Below are 24,017 nucleotides of genomic sequence, written 5' to 3'. Positions count from 1 at the left end.
AGAAACATTTATTCTTAAGAATCCACAACACTTGAGTGTACAAAAAACTGGCAACTAAGGACTTTTCCTCTTAATATTTGCAGCACATCAATATTATGGCTACAATTCTGATCTCAAAAATACCATGTATCTTAACTTTTAACACTGATAAAGGAAGACAGTAATAATTATAAAAATCTAGATAAGAGTGTTAGAAACAGAAAAACAATATAGTTGAACTAATACTAGGAAGATGAGGATGAAAAACAAAAGTTCTGTGCAGTATCAGGAGAGAACCCAGGGTAGCTTACTGGCTTATAAAGTAACCAGGGCATAAAAAATCTCATGGTATGAAATTTATTGCTTAAATATCTTTCCCCCATTTTTATTTTATTTTAAATAAATGGATTCACTTATATTCTCTTTTAGAATTAGTAACTACAAAGTGTCTTGGAAATAGGAGGAGGATTTTCTTCAAGAATCTACATCAAAGCAATAGTCAAAGCTTCATTATCCATGCAAGTAGATGTGAGAAGAACATGATCACAAATGTTCCTACTGGCCTGTGTTAATTTGACATTTACACTGAATGTTAATATCTGATTTTCATGGTTCAAATAATAACAAAGTATTTTTTGTAGCACTTTAGTGCTCAAGTAATGTTAGAATGTTGTAATTTTTTTAAAATTCTCTGCTTATGTTCTGTCATATAAAATACACTATACTGAAAATAAACTGCATCACTTCTCAGACTAAAGGAACATACCCCCAAAATCCTTTCTCTCCCAATGAAACAAACCATACCTTAACTGAGGAAGTTAATTATATGCCTGGGTTTCACAAACCAACTGCTGTTGCCAGCTGCATTCTAAATAAGAGTAAATAGAGACAGTTTGAGCTGTCAACAAAAGACATAATTAAGTAGGAAAAATGCTGTCAATAAAACATAGCTACATTTAAAACTTTAGAAAACAAATAGGGCCAACCAGATTTGGACTGTATTGTATAGTCAATACATTCTTAACCACTAAGTAATTGGGTCAAGTAAAAGTAATCTGGAAAGGCTAAGGTCTTCAAACATATACATGGCAAAATAAGATTTTGTTCAAATAGAGGTTAAAAGAGATTGTACAGCCTTTCTCAACTAGGGTTCCACAAGAAAATAAAGCCCTACATACAATTATTTGAGGGCTATTTCCCAATTCTGCTGAATTCTAGAAGCATTAGAGAAATGATTCATTACATACAATGAATGTGTTAGGTCTTAATTATCTACCAGAACTGGTTGAGAGGGGATTGTGGAACATCTTATGAACTACAAAAACTGACTGCATATTTTTCAGTTTGAAACATGTCATGGATACAAAAGGCATTCCATCCCTCACTCTTCTAACCATAATGTTAATGTATATGTTCTTCAAACTGCTTTCACATTTACTGTGTCATTATCCATCTAAACAGCTCCGGTTATGTGGACACAGTTTGCAGAAAGCAGATTTTTTACTGTTTAAAAAAAGTTTTTTTACTCTAGTTTTTAAGATAAAATTAATTTTTACTCTGCTGAATACCAAAAGATCCTAACTATGTGGGACATTTAAATTATTAGTAGTATATTTGGCATAAACTAAATTATACAATAGGTCTGCTAGAAAGCACTATCTCTTAGTAACGGTAGAAAACAGTAAATTCTGCAAACTTCTAACGATTAAGGGAAAAAAAACCCACGTCCGTAGCACCAAGCTGATTTTTTAATGTTTAACCAACTTTTACATTTCTAATTGGAACATATTATGAATCATCATTTCTCTATGTCCACATTTTTCCTCAGATACTTAATATCAAGAAACAAATTGTACAAATTCTATATAATCTATAGACTTTTGTAGTACATCTATCTTGGCATACCAGGAAAGAAGAGAGGCCCATTAAAAAGAGAGACTCAGGGGCCGGGCATGATGGCTCACGTCTGCAATCCCAGCACTTTGGGAGGCCGAGACGGGCAGATCACGAGGTCAGAAGATCGGGACCACCCTGGCTAACACGGTGAAACCCCATCTCTACTAAAAATACAAAAATTAGCCAGGCGCGGTGGCGGGTGCCTGTAGTCCCAGCTACAAGGGAGGCTGAGGCAGGAGAATGGCGTGAACCCGGGAGGCAGAGCTTCCAGTGAGTGGAGATCGCGCCACTGTACTCCAGCCTGGGCGACAGAGCGAGACTCCGTCTCAAAAAAAAAAAAAAAAAAAAAAAAGATACACTCAGGAAAAAAGGAGGGATGGCATGTGATTTCTAGCAAGTTTCACACTCAGTGAAAGGAAATGGAGAAAAGGAAAAAACAAATTAATCCAGTATTCACTGAGCACCACTTAGGTGTTCTAACATTCTTAGAAGATTTGGGGAAAGATTAAACAAAATATTGTCTTCACCTTGTATACTCTGAGGTCTACGGGGGAAGCAAAGAAACAGATGGAAACATCACCAATCCATACAAGGAAGGATATATAAGTAAATATTCAATTATGTGGTGCAGACTGTAAGCGGTGTAGGATGACAGTAAAGCAAGACTAATGAGAACTAGAGTTGTAAAATATATTATGAAGGAAAGCAGATCTCAGCTTACCCTGGCAGGATGAGCAGAAATAACAGAGAGGATAACCATAAGCGAGAACATAAGGGCAGGTTTCTTTCTTTTTTCAGTACTATTTGTAACAACTTGAAAATAAAAGCATTTTGATTAAACGATTTCAAACGTGAACATGGGATCAATATTTGAAGTACTCAGTGAATTAATGCCTTACCAAAAATATATATACAAAAAGTTCTAGCAAAAATTTTGAGTCCCATATCTACCAATTCCCCTACCATTCATAACAATATATAATTTCACACTTCTGCATACAAACCTGTTTATCCTATATTATGCAATATGAGTATACTGGCATTTCAAACAAATATAGGAAGAAATGGGGTGGGATGAGAAATAACACCACCATGCTTAAGACAAATATTCCACTTCGCTGGTTAAAGTAGGGATTTGAGAGGGAAGGACAAAAAGATACTGATAGAGGCAGGGGACAGCCAAATGCCTAGGCAGATAGGGAAAGACTCTCAGTTAAGAAAGAACTTAAGGCTGACTTAATTTTTCATCTCTGTACAAATTAGAAAAGGTTGTCTCACATATTTCACCCTTAAGAAGAGAAAAAAATGTCCAACTATTTGAGAACTCCAAAAACAGATGGAGTATCTGAGGCAAATAATATGCTAGAAAGCATTCCAGTAAGGGCTCCTATAAGAATATTCAAATGGTCACTCTTTGAAAAAGGCAACACAGCAGGACATTGCTTTAGATACAGTGAGATAACCAGAAGAATTATAATTTCCATTGTTCAGATGAGGATCCAAAATACAATTTATTTATTGAGGATCCAAAATCCTATTTATTTATTTATTTATTTATTTATTTATTTATTTATAATGTCTCACTTTGTCGCCCAGATTGGAGCGCAGTGACAAGATCTTGGCTCACTGCAACCTCTGCCTCCTGGATTCAAGTGATTCTTGTGCCTCAGCCACCTGAGTAGCAGGGATTACAGGTGAGTGCCACCACGCCCGGTTAATTTTTGTAATTTTAATAGAGACACGGTTTCACCACATTGGCCAGGCTGTTCTCAAACTCCTGGCCCTCAGGACTCCTGGCCTCAAGTTACTGGCCCGCCTTGGCCTCCCAAAGTGCTAGGATTACAGGTGTGAGCCACCGCGCCAAGCCCATACAACATATTTAAACGACCTGTTTTTCTTTTTTTTTTTTTTTTTAAGCTTCCACGTCAGTGTTTTACTGAGACCAGCATTGGGGCATATGAGGCACAAGGAATCCAGCTCTGTTCCCTAGAAGCCATCCACAAGGTTTTCCTTGTAGACGTCATCACTCTAGACAATCTAGGTCCTCTTGCCCCGGTGGCAACCCTTAGGGCTGTTCTGGACAGCAAGGGAGCCCCAGACAGACTTGCCAGTAGCGGCATCCAGCATGGGCTGTTTCCCGGCTATGATGGCTTTGAGCTGTACAGACTCCACCAGGGTCCCGTTGAGCTCAGCAACCGCCTGATCTGCTGACTCCATCTTTTCATAGGTGACGAAGGCACAGTTTCTGGGTGAGTCCATGGAGAGGTCAATGATGTTTCCAAAAGGAGAGAAGGCCCCACAGAGAAGGGCAGGCATCAAGTCTTCTCCATATACATAGAGTATTCCCTTTCCTAGGGGCTCGCGGTTCAAGGAATGAGTCCGACCTGCGGAAAGGACCCTCTCGGTCTCGGTCTCAATGCCGCTCCGGATCCCAATCCCTGTCCGGTTCCCAGTCTCGATCTCGGTCTCGATCTCGATCCCGATCCCGATCTCTGTCCCGTTCCCGGTCTCGATCTCGATCCCAATCCCGATCCCTGTCCTGCCCTCGGTCTCTATCTCGATCCCGGTCTCGATCCCGCTCCCGATCTCGGTCTCTGTCCCGGTTCCTCTCATGGTTGCGGCTTCGGGGAGGGGAGGCTGAGGAGTGGCCACCACTGCGTTCTTCAGAGCCCCAGTCAAAGCTTCGAGGGGACCATCACCAGCCCCTGGGCCCTCTGCCTCTTCTCCATCTGGCCCTAGTTCTCAAAGTCGATCACTAGAAGACACAAGGCTTTCATACAGAGATTTCCTCTAGGGACGTCTGGATGACTCTCACAGGTCATCATCAGCAGATACGCTCCTCTGGAACGGCTGGAAAGTGGGGACTGGTCCCTTCTTGGGGTCCTTTAACTTCCCCTCAAGGGTTCGAGAACGCTTGAAGCCTGAGTTCTTGGTCTCAGCCTTGATGGCACTGATGGCTCCTGACTTCACCAGCTGCTTTGCCTGCTCTGTTGCTGTGGCTGTGTCCACGACAGGCTGCTCTGATAGTGAGCGTCTGACACCGCCTTGGCTGGTTGTGCTGCTGCTACTTTGCTTCTTCAGAGTCAGCGGTGCCTTTTTCTTTTTCTTGAGTTTGTTGAATTTCTTCTGCAGAGCCTCCTCTTCCTCGCTCAGTCCGGAAGCCACCAACATGGTGGCTCCTGAGGGGGCGGCCACTGCAGGCCCCAGGGTCTCCGGCTGCGCCCGCGCTGGCCGCTGATAGCGGGCTCACAACGATGACCTCAAAGACCTATTTTTGTTCACAGTGCTAGTAATTAGAAGGAATGCAAATCGAATTCTGATATTTTATATTTTGGTTTCTATTATCACTTGATTTTTTCAGAAGAATAAATAATATTATAAAGAATACTCATTATAATAACTTCCTTCTTTCTCATAAATCTACTTGGCTCACTTAGGCAAATACTTTTTTTTAATTGATCACCAACCAAATAGCTGTAACACTTCAAAAAAAGGACTTAAGAGCTGTCTAAGCCAACTTGCTAATGTTCTAGTTGGGGAAATGATCTAAGTGACTGCCCAAAGATACACAGCAATTCAGTGACAGAGAAAGTTCAAAACAAATAATTTAAACTGTGATGATCCTAGTTCTTCAAACACTACTTCTAAGTATTCTTAGATTTTTTTTTTCCTGAGTTTGCTCGCTAATTACTCTGTGTTTTAAGCATACTTCAGTTTCTCCAGCTTATTTCCCAATCACACAGGGATCCAATTCTACTCATATGTTGCATTTCTAAATGTACAATGCTACTTTCAGTCTGGTCCTAGAATTAAAATAATTCAATAGTCTCTAAACTAAGCTTTTTATCAGAGTTACAGATCATTCATTAAAGGGCAGGAAGAAGATACATTATTTTCATATTTGATTTTCATTTCATTGTTTGCTAGGCTAACATATTCGTTTAAAAATATATTCAAGGTATTTTTAAATGTTTTAGGGGAAGTATCTTCTTTCAGAATGTATACACATGTTTTAAAACAAATGCCATCTTTTGATATGAACTAATTAAACTAGAATCCAGTACAACCAAAATACTACCGTAGCATATAATTTGTGTCTTTTTAGAAAAGACATATTCCTAGTGTGTTCAAGAAAAGACTATAAATCATTACACTGTGTTTATTTCATATTTCCCATGATACCATTTACTCTAGCTTTTAGCCTTTTATATGACATTGAGCCATTTTGCAGTTATAAAACAGTTGAAAAGAATGACCTGTTAATTTGACAGGGACGCATTATAATATCTCTCTCTGGCACTATAATATTTTAATTTCTTTTCTGAAGACAAACCAGTTGGAAAGTGACCATCTGCTAGTATGTTAGTATTATTTAGGCAAAGTAATGAACAAATGTCCTCCTTTGCAGTAAGAAGAAGATGACTAAATGAAAGAAATCCAGGGTGAACAACTGAAACAGATTGATTCAATGCCAAGTAAAATGCCTTTTTCATTATTTACTTACAACTCAAACAACAGCATTTTAAAACATGCATTGATAGTATAAATAAATCTTCTGAAATCTACTTTTTACACTCACCCAAGAAATATATTACAAAGCAAACAATTAAAAATAAAACTTCCTATCAATTCTTCTAATTTCTTCAACATCTATTTAAACATAGATAGGCTGTCCCCATCATAAATACCTTTCAAACATGTGATTTCAAAAATGTAAACACAGTAACTTAAATTTCTCAGGTTGCTATTTTTTTCATGTATTTTGAAACATTTTCCAAAAATATATGCCATCCACATTCAATGAGTTAAGAGATATTTATTTACCAATAAATTATTACAGGAATGTCAAATTAATTAATAAATAGATATCTGATCTTAATTATGGGTAATTTCTCTGTATGTATAAATGTGGATCCTACAGTAAGTGCATAAGCTGTGTACCTAATGAGAAACTCCTTCATGTTAGATACGTTAAGGGAAAAGAGCAAAGCATGTCACTGAAATACTCTTCTTGTGCCTGAGGGAAGTTCTTTGAACATGAAAGATTTGCATACTTGGAAAGCTATGGCTTCCCTGAATCTCTGGAAAGCTTACCAGATGAGAGTAAACTTACGAAACTGTAGTCCAATTTTTAGGAGCAGAAACTATAAATGCTTATTCATTACAACTGCATAGTATTCTAGTATAGCAAACAAATGGAAAATTATGGATTTTTATAATAAACATTCGTAGCCAGTTTTTTAAAAATCTGTAAACATGAATTTACTGAGATTTTTCTTTCAAATAAGATTAAACTGGCTATGTCAACCCTGACTTATGATTAACACCTGATAAACATTTTAAACGGATTTAATTGCTATTAAGCAGATAAGTCACACTCAATAACTTCTAAAGGTAAGGTATCCATATAACTACCTATAAATGGCAGTAGCTAGGTTTCTTTTAAGGTCTATCTCTAACTTGCCTTCCCCAAAATACCAAGAGCTTTTATTTTTATTTTTTAACAAAGCAAGGTTTTTAAAGCAAACAACCACCAAAAACAAACAAACAAACAAAAAAGCCATGTTTTGCATGTATTGTTCCCAGGTTTAATTTCAGTAAAATGTGGCTCTAAAAATAAATGTGATACATGCTACATAATTAAATATTCCTGGTTCATTCAGGTCAAACTAGGAATGTGTGTTGTTTTTTGAGTATCTCCAGAACCCCAAGTACACACACATTAAAATACTGAAACAATTTACTGGCTCCTTCCATGACTTAACACTGATGTAGCATCTTACTATACGTATCAGGCAAGATTCTCAGTACTTTATGAATAATATTATAATTCCTTTAATCCTCCTAATAGTAATATTTTAATACTCATTTTAAAGATATATAAAACAAAGCAAGAGAGGTTAAGTGGCCCAAGGTTATGAATAGAAGAACTGTGATTCAGACTTATTCAGACTAGCTCTAGATTATGCTCATAGCACTATGTTATGCCACCTTAGTCATGTCAATCGCAGCAATAAATTTTAATGCACAGAGGTGAAGGCAAATATTCTTAAGTGGGAAAGTCAATCCTGAGAAATATATACTACTTTATGCCACCCTGACGTGAGAATATCTATTAAAACAAAATGTTGTTAATTCATGGACACTTCAATACAAAACTATTAAAAAGGATGGCCAGGGAGACAGGAATAGGAGTTAATATTGTAGAATGAGGGGTTGGGCAGGAGTGGTTAAGATGAGCACTCAGAGATTCCTGGCTCAGGGAAGGGATCTAATCTACTTTGAATTCCACTACATTAGAAAACCGAGGTTGTTGATAAACCTCAGCCACAGTCCACAGCTTGGAAACTATGGCTAAAAGTTTTTGAAGCTGAACTTCCACAAGTAGATTTAGCTGTGTAAAAGCTAAAGGTAGGGAATAACAATAAATGTCAAGAAATCTTAATAATTTTTCTCTAGTTTGAGGATTTGAGTTACCTGGATTCTGTCACTAAATTACTACCTTACCCTGAACAAAAACATCAAGTCTTGAACTACTCTGCATCTGATCCTTCGAGTCACAAATTAGGGTGTTGGATTATTAGCTTCAGAAAGCCCTAACTTCTACAAGTCTTTAACTTAGTCACTCTAGTTAAACAAGTACTTATTGATAGCCAGGTAACTCTACTTATTAATACATGAAAAGCTCTGTTAAGTACAAATCAGGGAGTTCTCTAGTGGTTTGAAAGGATTTAACAGAATCAGCGGAAACAGTAATTTTATAGCACATAGAATGAGTGTAAAAGGTCACATATTGTCTAGTATTATTAAGAGGTTTATAGGAAATTAAAATACTACAGATTACAATGTAAAGATATATCATAAAAACAAATATTGGGATTCTTAAGTATTATTTCATGACAGAGTATATATAAAATTATGATAAAAATAAATGATAAAAGGTATTTAACTTACGAGTATCCTCTTCAAAAAATATTTCAGAAATACATTCAAAGCATATAATAAAACCAATCTTAATTCCACTTTCGACCAGGCATCAAAAACTCTACATTTTTAATGTATTTATTTCATATAAAGTCTTATATGAAATATAAAGCACTGATAACTCTTTAAAAAATATTCTAAAAATTAGCTCAAGTATGGTAACTTTGGTAAAATGTCCAACTTTTTACAATACCTTAACCATTTATTGAAAAGCCAAAACATGATAATTCTCAAGGTCTAGACTCTTAGAAGTAGACTTGTTTTACAAGCACTTTTTATATAGTATTCTCCTTATGCACTTTAAAAAGTTGAACTACTATAGCAAATGCATAATTGATTTATAAGGGAAAAAGTTCAAGTGAAGGACATACTATTAACTGTGCATTAGAGAGACGGGGTGGAGGAAAATGTATCTCTCTGGAACATTTTGAAAGCAATGATTACAAAAATGCAAATGCCAGATACAGGTGATGCTTTCCACTTCACAGCAGCACCTAAGTCACACACAAACCCTAAGCCCCCTCCAAAAACAATAACAAAAGGACAGACTACATATCAAGCTACAAATAAAAGGCAAGTGTTTTTCCATTATGGACATGTAAGAAGAGTGCTACACTTAATTAGTATTTTAAAGAGTAAGATTTAACTGTTGTTCCAAATTTATCCAAGTACATCAAGAATCTGGTCACAACATGGTACAATATAAATAGATTCAAACATATCACAGTTAAAAATCCTACATAACAATGAACAATGCTATTAACAATCTAATGGAATATAACATACTCATAATGTTTCTGTCACTGAAAAGCATTAGAAAGCTGTTTTAATCAAATTTTGCTTCCTAAATTCTGAAATTCTGTATTTTGTTAAATGACAGAAATAGATCTTTATTTTCCTATACATTTTTCATCCCAAACCCATACGAATAACTACTCCAGTCACTCAGTTTTCAACCCAACACTATAAGACAAGCATTATTAGGGAAGCGGGCCGGCAGTTGTTCACTCTGTCATATCCCTTTAATGCAACTCTGATTTGCCTTTGTTCTGACGGTAGCAAACAACTACTTAAAAATGACCCAGCATCACTGGGCTGCCTCCCATTATTCCACACTTTTGTTTGACAAGGTCACTTGCAGCAGAGATTTTGGGGAGAAAGCGTGTGCAGCCTATAGAAAGAAGAGTTTAAGACACAGTCAACCCAGCCATTTTTCCTCTGGCAGCACAAGCAAATTAAAACTTTAAAAAGAAGGTCAGGTACAGTAGCTCACACCGGTAATCCCAGCACGTTGGGAGGCTGAGGCGGGTGAATCACCTAAGGCCAAGAGTTTGAGACCAGCCTGACCAATGTGGTGAGACCTGTCTCTACTAAAAATGCAAAAATTAGCTGGGCATGGTGGTGTGTGCCTGTAATCACAGCTACTAGAGAGGCTGAAGCAGGAGTATCGCTTGAACCCAGGAGGCGGAGGTTGCAGTAAGCTGAAATGGCGCCACTGTACTCTAGCCTGGGCTACAGAGCAAGACTCCATCTAAAAAAAAAAAAAAGAAGAAGAAATGAAAGGGAGACGAGAGGAGGGGAGGGGAGGGGAGGGGAGGGAGGGGAGGGGAGGAGGCAAGACAAGACAGACAGACAGACAGACAGACAGAAAGAAAGAAAGAAAGAAAGAGAGAGAGAGAGACAGAAGGAAGGAAAGGAAGGAAGGGGGAGAGAGAAAGAAAGAAAAGAAAAGGAAAGGAAAGAAAGAAGAAAGGAAGGAAGGAAGGCAGGAAGGAAGGAAGGAAGGAAGGAAAGAAGGAAAGAAGGAAGGAAGGAAGGATTGATTGATTCAGGAAGAAAGCAAGTGGAGAAACATTTCGGAAAAACTCAAGGATACACTTTCAGCTTTATCTTGGTTTTAACTTTCAATAAAAATTTAATTTATGACTAATTTCATTAAGAGGAAAACAGACAGGTACCTCTAAGTACCTTCGTAATTCCATCAACTTCATAATTCCATCAGATGTTGACTGTTACTTTTGATAAATTTTACACAATATATAAATCAATCTGAAACTTATAGGTAAAATGTTTAATCAATATTCCGCCAAGGTTCCAAAAGGTACAACTGACACTATAAAGCAAGGGTCCCCTTTAATTTTCAGCTTGACCTATGATCTTCGGAAGGGCTTAAAGCTACATTACAATTTCATACAATTAAGTTGTTTCCAAAGGGAGCCATGAAGACTGAAATGGCAAGTTTTCAATGCCATGGAAGAATGTGAAGAAGGAATGTTGCAGGAGCTACCCAACCAAAACAAATCATGATTTTGTGATTTTGAAAGTTTATGAGTGGGAAAAGATCTAAGAAACTCTTTACACATTTTTAGGATAAAACTCCCTAAACATGACATAGAAATCTGAAGTTAAATAGTTATTGACAAATATTTATCACTCCTCCATCTTTTTTACCTACATATATAATTAGAGAGCTTTGTAAATTTTTCATCTTGATATGTTACCATCAGAAGGAATATGAGTCAATAGTAAATTTCAATATTTTATTAATGCTTAACTAAAATAAAACAAATTCTTTTCAGCAACTTTGGCACTTTGGATGTGTTTGTTGGTAAGAATTAGATATTTCCATATGAGGGGTGGGACTAAGAATCAATTGATTACACCTTAATTGACCTCATTTTCTATTCAAAGATTATGATAATATTAATAGAATATACTATTCAAGTTTTTAAATAATTTCCAGCCTCCCTCCATCCAACATGATCAGCAGATTTTACCAGTTCTTGTCTCATGTGGAAGGAATTTCAATTCTAAAACTGTTCTGATTACCATAGCTGGGTTGATGTTATATACCTTGTAAGGGCTACTCCATTTTCTGTAATTCTTAGCCATACACTCTGATCTATCATTTATAATGTTCAAGTAAAATGGGTTTTTTACATTTCAGTCAGAATTACCTCTTTACTGTCAAAACACATTTACAAAGTACCAAATTTATAGACATAAAGAAATAAGTATTATAACTAAACTGTATTCAAATTATCCAGTGCTAACAAGTATTCACATAGTAAAAAACTAAAAAGAGGCTAATGATAATCCTTTATGACAGCCTTCACTTTCACAGAAAGATTTAAACACTCTTGTAGTTCACTATTAAGAGTATAGGACAGAAGATTTTCAGTTTCATTTATATTCAAAGCAGAGAAATCACCAAAACTCATTTACATCTCTCCATTTTCCTTACAGCATGTTAACAGCAGGTGGTCAATACCATTTCGGAACTAGGTAGGTGGCTTAAAATGACTTTACATGTCAAGAGCCTGAATTAAAAACAAACGTGAGCTTTAACTTCATTTTCATTTTAATCTACATTCTATATACTGATTTCATACTATAAATTTGCTCATTTTAATCCATGTTCTTCAGAAAGTTAAGTATTATTTAAGCTGATATAGCTGAAAAAAGCCAGTAAGAAATTGTGTTTCTGATATTCATATTTAACTTTACTTATTTTTGCACACAACAAACCTTTTAGCTCTCCTTTATACTGATGAACACTAAAAGACATTAACACCATCACAATAGGAAAATCATGACTATACTGTTCATGTACTAGTCCTTAAAAATCCAGAAAAATATCTATGTAGATATGTATAGCTAAGTGTCCTCTCTTGATAATGAGTTTTTAGAAATAATGATATAAAATAATTAAAATAATTTCCAAGGGCATATGCCTCCTTCTACTTAGTCTGACATGTGAGTATTACATCAGCCAAACTGAAACACAAAAGTCCAATCAGCACCAACATTTGATTAATCTCTCTCTGATTATCAGAGAGATTAATTTGTCCAGTGACAAATTAATACTTAAAATCAATGAGAAATGAGGTAAGAGCTATTGAAATATGTGAACTGAAAAGTATATTTTATTTTTCATCTTTCAGCAATAATATAGTCACTTATGTTTACCATCTGACTAGACAATAACACTGTCTTCAATCCTAAGCCAAAAGAACAAAGCTGGAGGCATCATGCTACCTGACTTCAAACTATACTGCAAGGCTACAGTCACCAAAACAGCATGGTACTGGTACCAAAACAGAGATATAGACCAATGGAACAGAACAGAGCCCTCAGAAATAATACCACACATCTACAACCAACTGATCTTTGACAAACCTAACAAAAACAAGAAATGGGGAAAGGATTCCCTAATTAATAAATAGTGCTGGGAAAACTAGCTAGCCATATGTAGAAAGCTGAAACTGGATCCTTTCCTTACATCTTATACAAAACTTAATTCAAGATGGATTAGACTTAAATGTCAGACCTAAAACCATAAAAACCCTAGAAGAAAACCTAGGCAATACCATTCAGGACATAGGCATGGGCAAGGACTTAATGCCTAAAACACCAAAAGCAATAGCAACAAAAGCCAAAATTGACAAATGCGATCTAATTAAACTAAAGAGTTTCTGCACTGCAAAAGAAACTACCATCACAGTGAACAAGCAACCTACAGAATGGGAGAAAATTTTTGCAATCTACTCATCTGACAAAGGGCTAATATCCACAATCTACAAAGAACTTAAACAACTTTACAAGAAAAAATCAACCCCATCAAAAAGTGGGTGAAAGATATATGACACTTCTCAAAAGAAGACATTTATGCAGCCAACAGACACATGAAACAATGCTCATCATCACTGGTCATCACAGAAATGCAAATCAAAACCACAGTGAGATACCATTTCACACCAGTTAGAATGGTGATCATTAAAAAGTCAGGAAACAACAGGAACTGGAGAGGATGTCGAGAAATAGGAACACTTTTACACTGTTGGTGGGATTGTAAACTAGTTCAACCATTGTGGAAGACAGTGTGGCAATTCCTCAGGGATCTAGAACTAGAAATAATACCATTTGACCCAGCCATCCCATTACTGGGTATATACCCAAATGATTATAAATCATGCTGCTGTAAAGACACATGTACACGTATGTTTACTGCAGCACTATTCACGATAGCAAAGACTTGGAACCAACCCAAATGTCCATCAATGATAGATTGGATTAAGAAAATGTGGCACATATACACCATGGAATACTATGCAGCCATAAAAAAGGATGAGTCATGTCCTTTGCGGGGACATGGATGTAGCTGGAAACCATCATTCTGAGCAAATTGTCGCAAGGACAGAAAACCAAACACTGCATATTCTCACTCATAGGTGGGAATTGAACAATGAGAACATTTGGACACAGGATGGGGAACATCACACACGGGTGCACACCAGGGCCTGTCGTGGGGTGGGGACAGGGGGGAAGGATAGCATTAGGAGATATACCTAATGTAAATGACGAGTCAACGGGTGCAGCACACCAACATGGCACATGTATACATATGTAACAAACCTGCACGTTGTGTGCATGTACCCTAGAACTTAAAGTATAATAATAAGAAGAAAACAACACTGTCTTCAAAAAAAAGGGAAAGATTAACATCTACTAATGCTTTAGGTAGAGTACAAAGTTTTCAAAAAGTAGTTTTATACAAATAATACCAACCACTATAAACACTAAAATTTTCATGAGCAGAAAAATAGAGAACCACAAAAAAAAAAGTATGTTTTTGGTTGTTTTAACTATGCTAACACATAAATGAATAAAATACAGGTAAAATTCATTTTTATTTCAACAGTATTAATGCCAATAAAAAACAAAAGCTTGACTGTTTCATAATACTTTTTGTCTGCAAAAAATAATTTCATTGTAAGTTCTGGCAACTTATAATGTAGTTTATATTCCTGTATTTTGAAAATAACTTCCTATGCCGATCATTTTCAACTATGTCAAAATTAGATTATCATTATGGGTATAACTCAAAATGTGAAGTTTTAATGTGAAACTGACTAAGATAAAAGTTTCCATATCTACCTTGGTTTTATTTTAAAACTGATCCTTGCAATTTGAGGTGTGACCTTATTAAGTTTCATATTCTGTTCCCATATATCAAAATGCTTCAAGAAAGAATAAACAGGAATATTTAGTTTCGATTTTAGTACATTTAAATGCATGAATGGAGGAGGATCACTGGTCATTCTTGGTGTTTGGACTGACCGTAGATGTGTGAAATAAAATTTAGGGAATCAGGTATTTCAATTTATGTAATTAGGAGCAAATAAAAATGTTTTGTTTTGTTTGCAAATCATCTATTTCAACAAAAGTTGGATTACCAAAAAAAATTATAATAAAATAATGACACTTTATTCTCCTTTTGTAAAAACTCTCATGAAAATGTGTAAGTTCTATCTGCAGATATATATACTAATATGTACAAACTTAACCTGAATAATTGGTTGTAACAAGCTAAGTCTTTAATTCCACACAAATCTCATGAGTGTTATTTTTTTGGTTGTTTCGTAAGGAAAATGTGCATTTCCTACTTTTTAAATTTTGACATGATATATAGCGCTACTGTTTAAGATGTACAGCCATTAAACATATTTTACAATGTAGATCAAATAGCTAACAAGTTCTCATAAAGAGATCTGAACACTTAAGTGAATACAAAGGAATTCAAAATTACACTTGACCTCGTTGAAGACTCAACTTAAATCTAAAAAAATTAAATTAAAAAATCTTAACATTTCTACCTAAAGTATGTATCTGAATATACAATGTATATTACTCAATTTTAAGTCACAAATTATATTTTATTTTTTACATATATTTAATCAACAGTTTTGATTATCAATGTGACTGACATTCACCCTTCATTTTCAGAACAGTGAGAAACTGGAATTATTTATAAACTGTGAAGAGACTAAAGTATTCAAACTATACACATATATTAGTACTTTCCTATTACGATGTTTTTATGTGTCTGCTTAGTTATGTTTACAATGGCTGGAAGTCATTACACATGGTGATCTAATACTAACAGGTGGTCAATATTAAGTGGATTTTTTGAAGGAAGGAACAGCAAGATTACAGCCCCCATTAAGAAAATAAACTGATCTGTGTATCTTTTATACTGTAGTTTAAAGTAACATAGTAAGGGCCTTCCAGTCTCTTTTTTTTAAGCGTGTTTTTAAAAATCAGAACTTTGATCAGGTAATAGGTCTAATTTTTTTTATTCTCAACAGTCTTTGAAAATAGCTAAAAAGAAACTTTAAAGGTAAAAAGGAAAAAAAAAAAAAAAAAAAAGACCTGGAAAAGGACCCAAGTGATTTATAACTATACCTTAACAATAATTTGGTCCTCTTCTATCTAATCAACAACACCAACATTCATCCAGGTTGCACAAGCCAGAAACCCAAGAGTAAGTAATCCTTGACATCACTTCTCCCATCTCCAAGTCTGGCTGATTTCAATGTTTCAAGCATCTCTCTAAACTTTTTTTTTTACACTATCTCTACTGTAGCAAGATAATCCACATATTAATCGTTTATTCTACTGCTCTCACAACATCCTTTCAAATCTCCTGCAAATACTTTACATGCAGTATGAATATCCACATTACACATTCCAATGCATCTTTAGTTACTGAATATGGACAGTATCCTACCTGCGAGTGGCTGAGTAAAACAAAAACAGTATTCCTGCCCAGAGAGAGCCAACATTCTAGTGCAACTAACAGGGACCTTTTCCCCAAAAAAGATGTAAAATAGATAAACAGGTTCACATTTGTAGTAAGTTCTAATGAAGAAGCAAAGTTAACAGAGTATTGTAGGTATGAATGTTGTAGGGGAGAAGGGTGTTTTAATTGGGAAGGTAGCTTCTCTGAAATAGGAAAAATTAAATATCATTCTAAAAAAGAAGCTATCATAAGAAGAGAAGGAGACAACGATCCTAGGCAAAGATGTATAAAGATACTGAGACATTTAAAGGAACCAAAATAAGACCAGTATGGCTGAAGCCAGGAGAGCCTACCAAAGGGTAGCTCCATAGCAAGTTGGAGAGAGGATCCAGGGCCAAATTGCTTAGAGTGGTGTGCCTACTGAGGCCACTGAGGGTTTTTAATAGGAAAAGTGATCTAATTTATTTTTCACAAAGTTCACTTTGCTAAGCTATGGGGAATAAATGGAAAAAGAAGTGGACAAAAATGAAAGTAGTCACCGCACAAAGCAACCACCTTTGTAGAACATACTCTATTTGTAATTTAGTTAATGCATGTTTCCCCAACCGCTTAACCAAGTATAAGTTCCATGGAGGCAAGAACTTTGAGTAGTTTTGTTTCAACAGTATTAGTACTGCCTACTGCAATGCCCAGCATATAGCAGTGGCACGGATTTTAACAATAACACCTCTTCAATGTAAAAGGAAAAAGTAACTTTTATCTCACACATGCACACACACACACACGCGCGCGCGCGCACACACACACACACACACACACAGCCTTGCCCAAAGTGGAGCTTTTTTATTAAGTGGATTACAATGGCATAATTATTTGTGCCTATACTGACCTACGTATTTATCTGGGAGGGTTGCCCGGCTTTTGTCAGATTCTTCAAAGAGTCTATAAGCTCCAAATTTTGAAGAACAACTAACACTGTAAGGTAGAGTTATCATAAGACATAAAGAGATAATAATCTAAAATAGAACAGAAAATGAAATAAAATCTAAGTTCTTCATAAATGGGTAAGTTAACTCCTGATTATTCACACAAATACAGAACAAATACCTTATGAATTAAAATTTTTTTGAATATTACTTGTTTTTGACTTTGCAATGAAGTATTTGGTTTTCCTTTATAAATTTATTTCATTTAGGTACTTAATATTAGCAATTCCATGTAAACAAAAGTAGTTCACAATCATCTTTTTAAAAATCTGATGTTTATAGATAAGAATTAATCTACAGATAATCAGATATTATTTTGCACAGTAGTTTAAATACTTTCAAGTACAGAAACATAAAACTCATTCATCAGCTTCAATATTGTTTTTTCTCTCATGTGTCAGTAGAGCTGTCTCCTAACTTCTGACTTTCTGAAACAATCTGAAAAGAGCCACAAGGCGTAAGCCCATAAGCACATAGCAACAGCAGTCAGAACACTCCAGGGAAGAAGTTTGGTTCATTTTTATAGACACCCAAAACAGCACTCCTCTTTTCCCATGGGGTTCAATAACAATGCTACGTTGTTCAACAGTATAGCAAAGCACTTTATATACAGGCTTTTTTGGCTGTAATTTTGGGAAAGCAGACATTTCAAAACACTAAGATTTTAGTAATCAAACAACTAATCATAAAAGTAATTTATTAACCAACAGCAAGTAAGATGACTAAGAACATTAGAAAGGACTTTTTATACTACCCACTTTTAAAAGTAACCACTATTTTAAATAACATAGACCTCAAATTCTTGTGTCTAGAAACATAATGCAATTTTTCTAACTCTGTACAATATATTTGTAATCACAGATAACTTATATTCCAGTAATGAAGCACTTACTTGCCACGTTAAATTCTGTGCTTTGAGATCACCCTTGCTTAATGTTTGTTAAAAGTCACCTAAGATTCCATGTTATGGACAAGATCCAGAGAGCACCTATTTTATGCACACACCCCAAAAAATCCCATACATCCCAAATATCAGAGATTAGTTTCTTTGGGGTAAGATATACAATGAAGTTAATAACTGAATCACTAAGATATGCTTGTAGAAATGAATCCTGTATGAATAATGAAAGATTATCTAGCATTTTGCAAGATACAAAGTTACAAACGTCATCTTAGTAAAACACCATTTCAATAAGAATTTCCAATAATTTTCAGGGAAATTTATATATAACTTATTTTTTCAAAATAACTTTTGCCTGCCACAGTAACAACTCAAATTTAAAACTGAAGGTAAAATTTCAATTATTTATTTTAAACATTCTTTGAGGAAATAGTACGTAATCTCTATTACTTAAAAGGACGCCAGAATATATAAAAAGTTGCATTCATCCACTGAACCAACAGCTACCTACTATACTAATATATGCCAAGTACTATTCTATGAAACAAAACTTTGAGCAAAAAGGAAAATGACAGGTCCCTGTCCTTATATAGAGTTAATAGTGGGAGAGACATAAAAAGAAAGTATTTACAGATACTAAGAATGTTAAGAAGAAAATAAACAGGCTGATGTAATTGGGAGGTGCTTTCCATATAATGGCTATGAAAAGCCTCTCTGGAGTTGACATTAATTAGAACCAAGACCTAAAGGATGTGAAAAAGTCAGTGACGTGACAAGCCAAGCAATGAGTTCCAGAGGCAAGAAAAAATGTAACATGTTTTAGAAAGAAGAAAAGAGCATGAAATGTTATTTCTTTCCTGTTCTGCTACGAGAATCAAGGCTTAACAGTATAAACCACGGACTTGAGAAAGGAAGGTTGGATTTTAGTCTCAGCTCTAACTTAGCAGTTATGTGATCTTGGGCAGTAAGTTACAAAACATTTTTAGCCCCTTTTTCTAATCTATTTAATGGAGAAAATAAGATCCCTATTTTATGACTGTTGGCATAACAAGTTTTCATCACACAGAAAATGCTCAATTCATTCTTCAAAACTGCTGTCGCTTTTACCTTTCTTAACTTAAAGGATACAAATTGTTTTCTCTTTAAATTTCACAATTATGCAGAACATTTTTAATAAAACTATTTCCAACAAAATTTTCAATGCTACTTAAAATGATCAGGTTTTCATGGACAATTGTGATATAACCCCTCTCTGTCACTTCCCTTTAGGGTGATGAATTGTCTCCCCAGGAGTTCTGTTCTCCTTGTCTGCAGGGCAAGTAGCAAAGGTTACTAACAAAGGCCACTTGACTCCCTGGGTATCTCTCAGGAGAAGTGTACCATTGGCTAAAAACTAGTAATGAAAACTACTAATCTCACATGAGAAAATATAATAAATTAAGAATTAGAGACAATTTTTCTTTCTAGAATAGGTAGCTCCTCATCTGTGGTGGTAAGAGGATATTTTTTAAAAACTTAAACATCTTTAAAGTAGAATTTATGTGAACATTCCATATCCCCAAATAAAACTGACAAGAAATAGCTTCAATGTAGTGAAAGCTGCTGAAATACTTCCAGTTCTAATATTTCACATTTATCTTTATATCAGTAGGAGTCTGACTGGAGATTTCAGACATGGCTGTCATTCAACAACTCTCAATAAAGAAAATGTTGGCCAGTGTCACAACTAGCTTTGTCAACAGTTAGAACTACGTTAAATTTTAGAAAAACAAAGTAATTTAAGGTTAGAGCTTTGGAAATGTACAAGAAATCTGAAAAACAATGGGGCACTTTTGCTAACTTAGTCTCTATAAGAGTAAAGCCTGTTTAGTGAATTGAGAGAAAGGGTAGAGACATCAACATATACAGACAATTTGCTACCTACAAAGTGGTACACTGGAAGCCGTAAGGTTTTTTTTGTTTTTTAGGGGTGCTTGTTTTTGAGACAGAGTCTCGTTCTATCGCCCAGGCTAGAGTGTAGTGGTGTGATCTCAGCTCACTGCAACCTCTGCATTGCGGGCACAAGGGATTCTCCTGCCTCAGTCTCCCAAGTAGCTGGGATTACAGATACCCACCACCATGCCCAGCTAATTTTGTTTGTTTGTTTAGTGGAGATGGAGTTTCGCCATGTTGGCCAGGCTTTTCTCAAACTTCTGACCTCCACACCTCAGCCTCCTAAAGTGCTAGGATTACAGGTGTGAGCCACCATGCCCAGCTTCATAACTTTTAGAAATAAAGTAAAATAGAAAAATCAAATCCAAAGGAGTGGGGAAATCCCATTTTCCAACTTCATCGTAAATATATTTATGATGATTAAAACTTTCATATTAACAGATATAAATGAGGCTATCAAATTAAATAGAAACAATGCAATAATCATTTGATTTAAAAAAAAATTACCGTTAATATGTCATTGGTCGATTCATTCTTAGGTGCAGTATTCTGGACATGTCAATAATAGCTATTTGGGTGTGGGGAAAGGATTGTTCTAGACACTGTTTCAATGTTGTAGAAATTACATTCACTTTTTTTCTAAATCAGAAATAGGTCCTCACTAAATATATACGTATTTGCCAACTGATATGCTGACTTCAGACACATGACTTGGCACTTAATTCCCCATTTAAAAAAAACAGCGTGCTTGACAATTCTGAGGCTCACATCGAGTCTCTTATAATTGATGGATACACAGAATTAAACCATGAAATATACTGAAACTTACTACTAGGAACACTTATGACTGTTACGATAAGATTGTTGGCCCATATCTATGCTAAATATGTCCATAATAAAGTATAAAATTAAAATATCTGAAATGCTAAAAATTTAACGTGGTTTTCATAATTTTAGCATCTATAAAGAAAAATTAAATTCTAGCATTTTTAGCTCTTCCTCCACAATAGATTACCACTTAGTATCAGAAAATTGTAATTATTTTTAATGTTGTTCCAATAAACACTTAAAATTGTTGAAAAATAAAATATCTACTGCTCTTCAGATTAATTCAATTCTTGATACTAAGGAATTACAGGAGTCTAGGGTGCTGTAAAACTTGTGACACATAATTCAGTAAGTTTGGGTTAGATGTATTGACTTTAATCTCTTTCTGCAGCTAAACACGTACAAATCAACTATCTATCTTTGAGTGTGAGAAAACATGCTCTTTTATTCTGTAGCTTGCTCTCAATATGATACCTGGTTTCTTGGGTTCACCCCTTAATTAGCCCTAAAACACTTAAATCTCATTTTATACCAAATCAAATTTAAATAACAGCAAGATCCTAAGGTTTCCCATCATCTGCCTGCCATCTTTTCATCAGCTCACTACAACCAACTCTCAGCAACAATCACAGGAGGGAGTCACTTTATTTAGGGCAAAGAATCCTCAAGTTAGAGGGGTAGGATAGTGGAGCAAAGAGATTGCCAACCATGATTTTAGAGAGTTTTTTCAGTTTCTGAAAAAGGATCCTTTCTGGGACCATCATAAAGCCTGAGGACCCTTGGGCAATATTATGCAATATTTAGGAGGCAACAGGGAAATGCAGCAACCAAGCAACCAAGTTCCAACAATGGTTATGGTTTGGGTGCCTCCAAAGCTTATAAGACGAACCTGAATGAAGATGAACCTGAGCTGTCTGTTGCCCACCCTCAACTCATATATGACAAGGCCCAAAGTGAGAAGGCAATCAATCCTGCAAAGATCAATAGCATGGGAACCAAACAACCAGGTTTCTAATTCATGTCTGACACCAGCTAGCATCGTCTAACTTCACTGCACTGTTAGATCTCCCATAAAATTTTTAAAAACCTTTGTCTTTAAAAAGTCTATACAGAATATTCCCTTGAAAAAGTATAAGTATGATGCCAAAAATCATATTCTCAGCCTTCCAGTGTTTGTTCATTTTTTGTGACTTAGTATGCAGAAACCAGTATTATGCTTACGTATTTGGTTTTATGGGGAATTTAATTTTTCAAAACACATTTTGGTTTCGAAAAAACTTTTCTTGTTTACAATAGTGTGAATGGGGTATGAATCATTCACTCATTCACTCCTCCAACAGTTATTATCTCCTCTGTATCAGACGCTTTTTGTTGCATGGGAGACACTGGTAGAGGCGAAAGTGGTAAGTAAACTTGCTTGGTAAAAGAGTAAAAGTACTACAAAAAACTAAATATTCTTCTTCTTTCCCTAGAGTTTATAAAATACAAATCCAGCAACCAAAAAAAAAAAAAAAAAAAAAATGGGCTTACTCATGTTCTATTGGCATAGTCATCTGCTGGGAAATTCATTTTTTCATTAATCCATTCATTCATTCCTTCATTCATAAGTGGCAAAGTCATGGTACCTGCTTTTGTTAAGATGTAACAAGGCCATGTAAGACTAGCTTTGAATCAAGGTCTGTTATCTTAATATTAGATATCAATACAGAGTCATTGGCTAAATGAAAAGAGTACTTACCTAGTAACTGCCAGAGTTGATAGGGGCTAAAATTTATAGGCCACAAATTAAAAGGGCCGCAAGAGCTACCCCCTAAAAGTGGTTGGCTCATTATGAATCAGTTGTGTTTTTTGTTTTTTCTGGGAAATTTACTCATAACGTAAAAACAGTATGTCTAATCTATTCTTTAAAATTATCTATTTTTGAAACTTAAGAAGTTTTATGTCTCATCTATCTTAGTCTCTCTTTTAAATTCCTTAATAACTAACATATTAGGTGTACACATTATAATCTGACATTTTACCATATTAATTTTCTATAACCTTTAGTTACAAATTTTGCTTGTTTTAACTTCAGCAAGCAAAACAAAATTTCAGAGTAAATATAATATTTCTTTTATTATAAAGTATCTTCAGCCATATTCTACGATGACAAAAAAGACTGATGTAATTGAGAAAACAAATTAAAAATTCTTCTATAACAAAATAACACATAATGAAAAATATTTAAGGATTAAACCAAGCAAATTCATGTATTTTTGTTTTTTCATTTTTTTTCTTTTGCAATGGAGTCTTGCTCTGTCGCCCAGGCTGGAGTGTGGTGGCGCAATCTCAACTCACTGCAGCCTCCACCTCCCAGGTTCAAGCAATTCTCCTGCCTCAGCCTCCCGAGTCTGGGATAACAGGTAAGCGCCACCACAACTGGCTAGTTTTCGTATTTTTAGTAAAAACAGGGTTTCACCATGTTGGCCAGGCTGGTCTCAAACTCTTGACCTCAAGTGATCAGCCTGCCTCAGCCTCCCAAAAGGCTGGGAAAACAGGCGTGAGCCACTGTGCGTGGCCCATGTGTTTATTGATAAAGAACGGCATTAAATGTTAAAAGACATTTTAGAATTGATACTGACAGAATCAGTAAAACATAAATTTCTCTTAGTATAACATTGCGCAGTAACATCTTTAGTCAAACATATGGAACATAATGGAACCTGCCATGATATTCTGACATCTCTTATAAAGAGCTAGATGAATTTCTTAAATTAACTTAATATTATTGAAATCATTAAAACCTTTACAAAACTAGCAATGATAAAAATACTTTGCTACTTTATCATCCAATTAAAGTATCAGTGAGGCCGGATGCAGTGCTCATGCCTGTAATCCCAGCACTCTGGGAGGCCAAGGTGGGTGGATCACCTGAGGTCAGGAGTTTGAA

General features: G+C 35.4%; 2 protein-coding genes across 36 annotated transcripts in view; both read right to left on the bottom strand.

The window, feature by feature from the left end:
• The window catches only part of ADGRL2 (adhesion G protein-coupled receptor L2), a 684,472-nt gene that overhangs the window by 110,700 nt on the left and 549,755 nt on the right, over nt 1-24,017 (bottom strand). The window lies entirely within an intron of this gene.
• On the bottom strand, nt 3,773-8,733 carry NELFE (negative elongation factor complex member E). The gene is given in 3 exon segments (XM_031654284.1): nt 3,773-4,213; nt 4,215-4,566; nt 4,569-8,733. Coding segments are annotated over 3 exon segments (1,182 nt in total). The 5' UTR covers nt 5,047-8,733; the 3' UTR covers nt 3,773-3,861.

Source organism: Papio anubis, chromosome 1 (genome assembly GCF_008728515.1).
Source record: "Papio anubis isolate 15944 chromosome 1, Panubis1.0, whole genome shotgun sequence".
Lineage (NCBI taxonomy): Eukaryota > Metazoa > Chordata > Mammalia > Primates > Cercopithecidae > Papio > Papio anubis.
The sequence above is the reverse complement of the archived record's forward strand: the minus strand, read 5'-3'. Positions and strand labels throughout refer to the sequence as shown.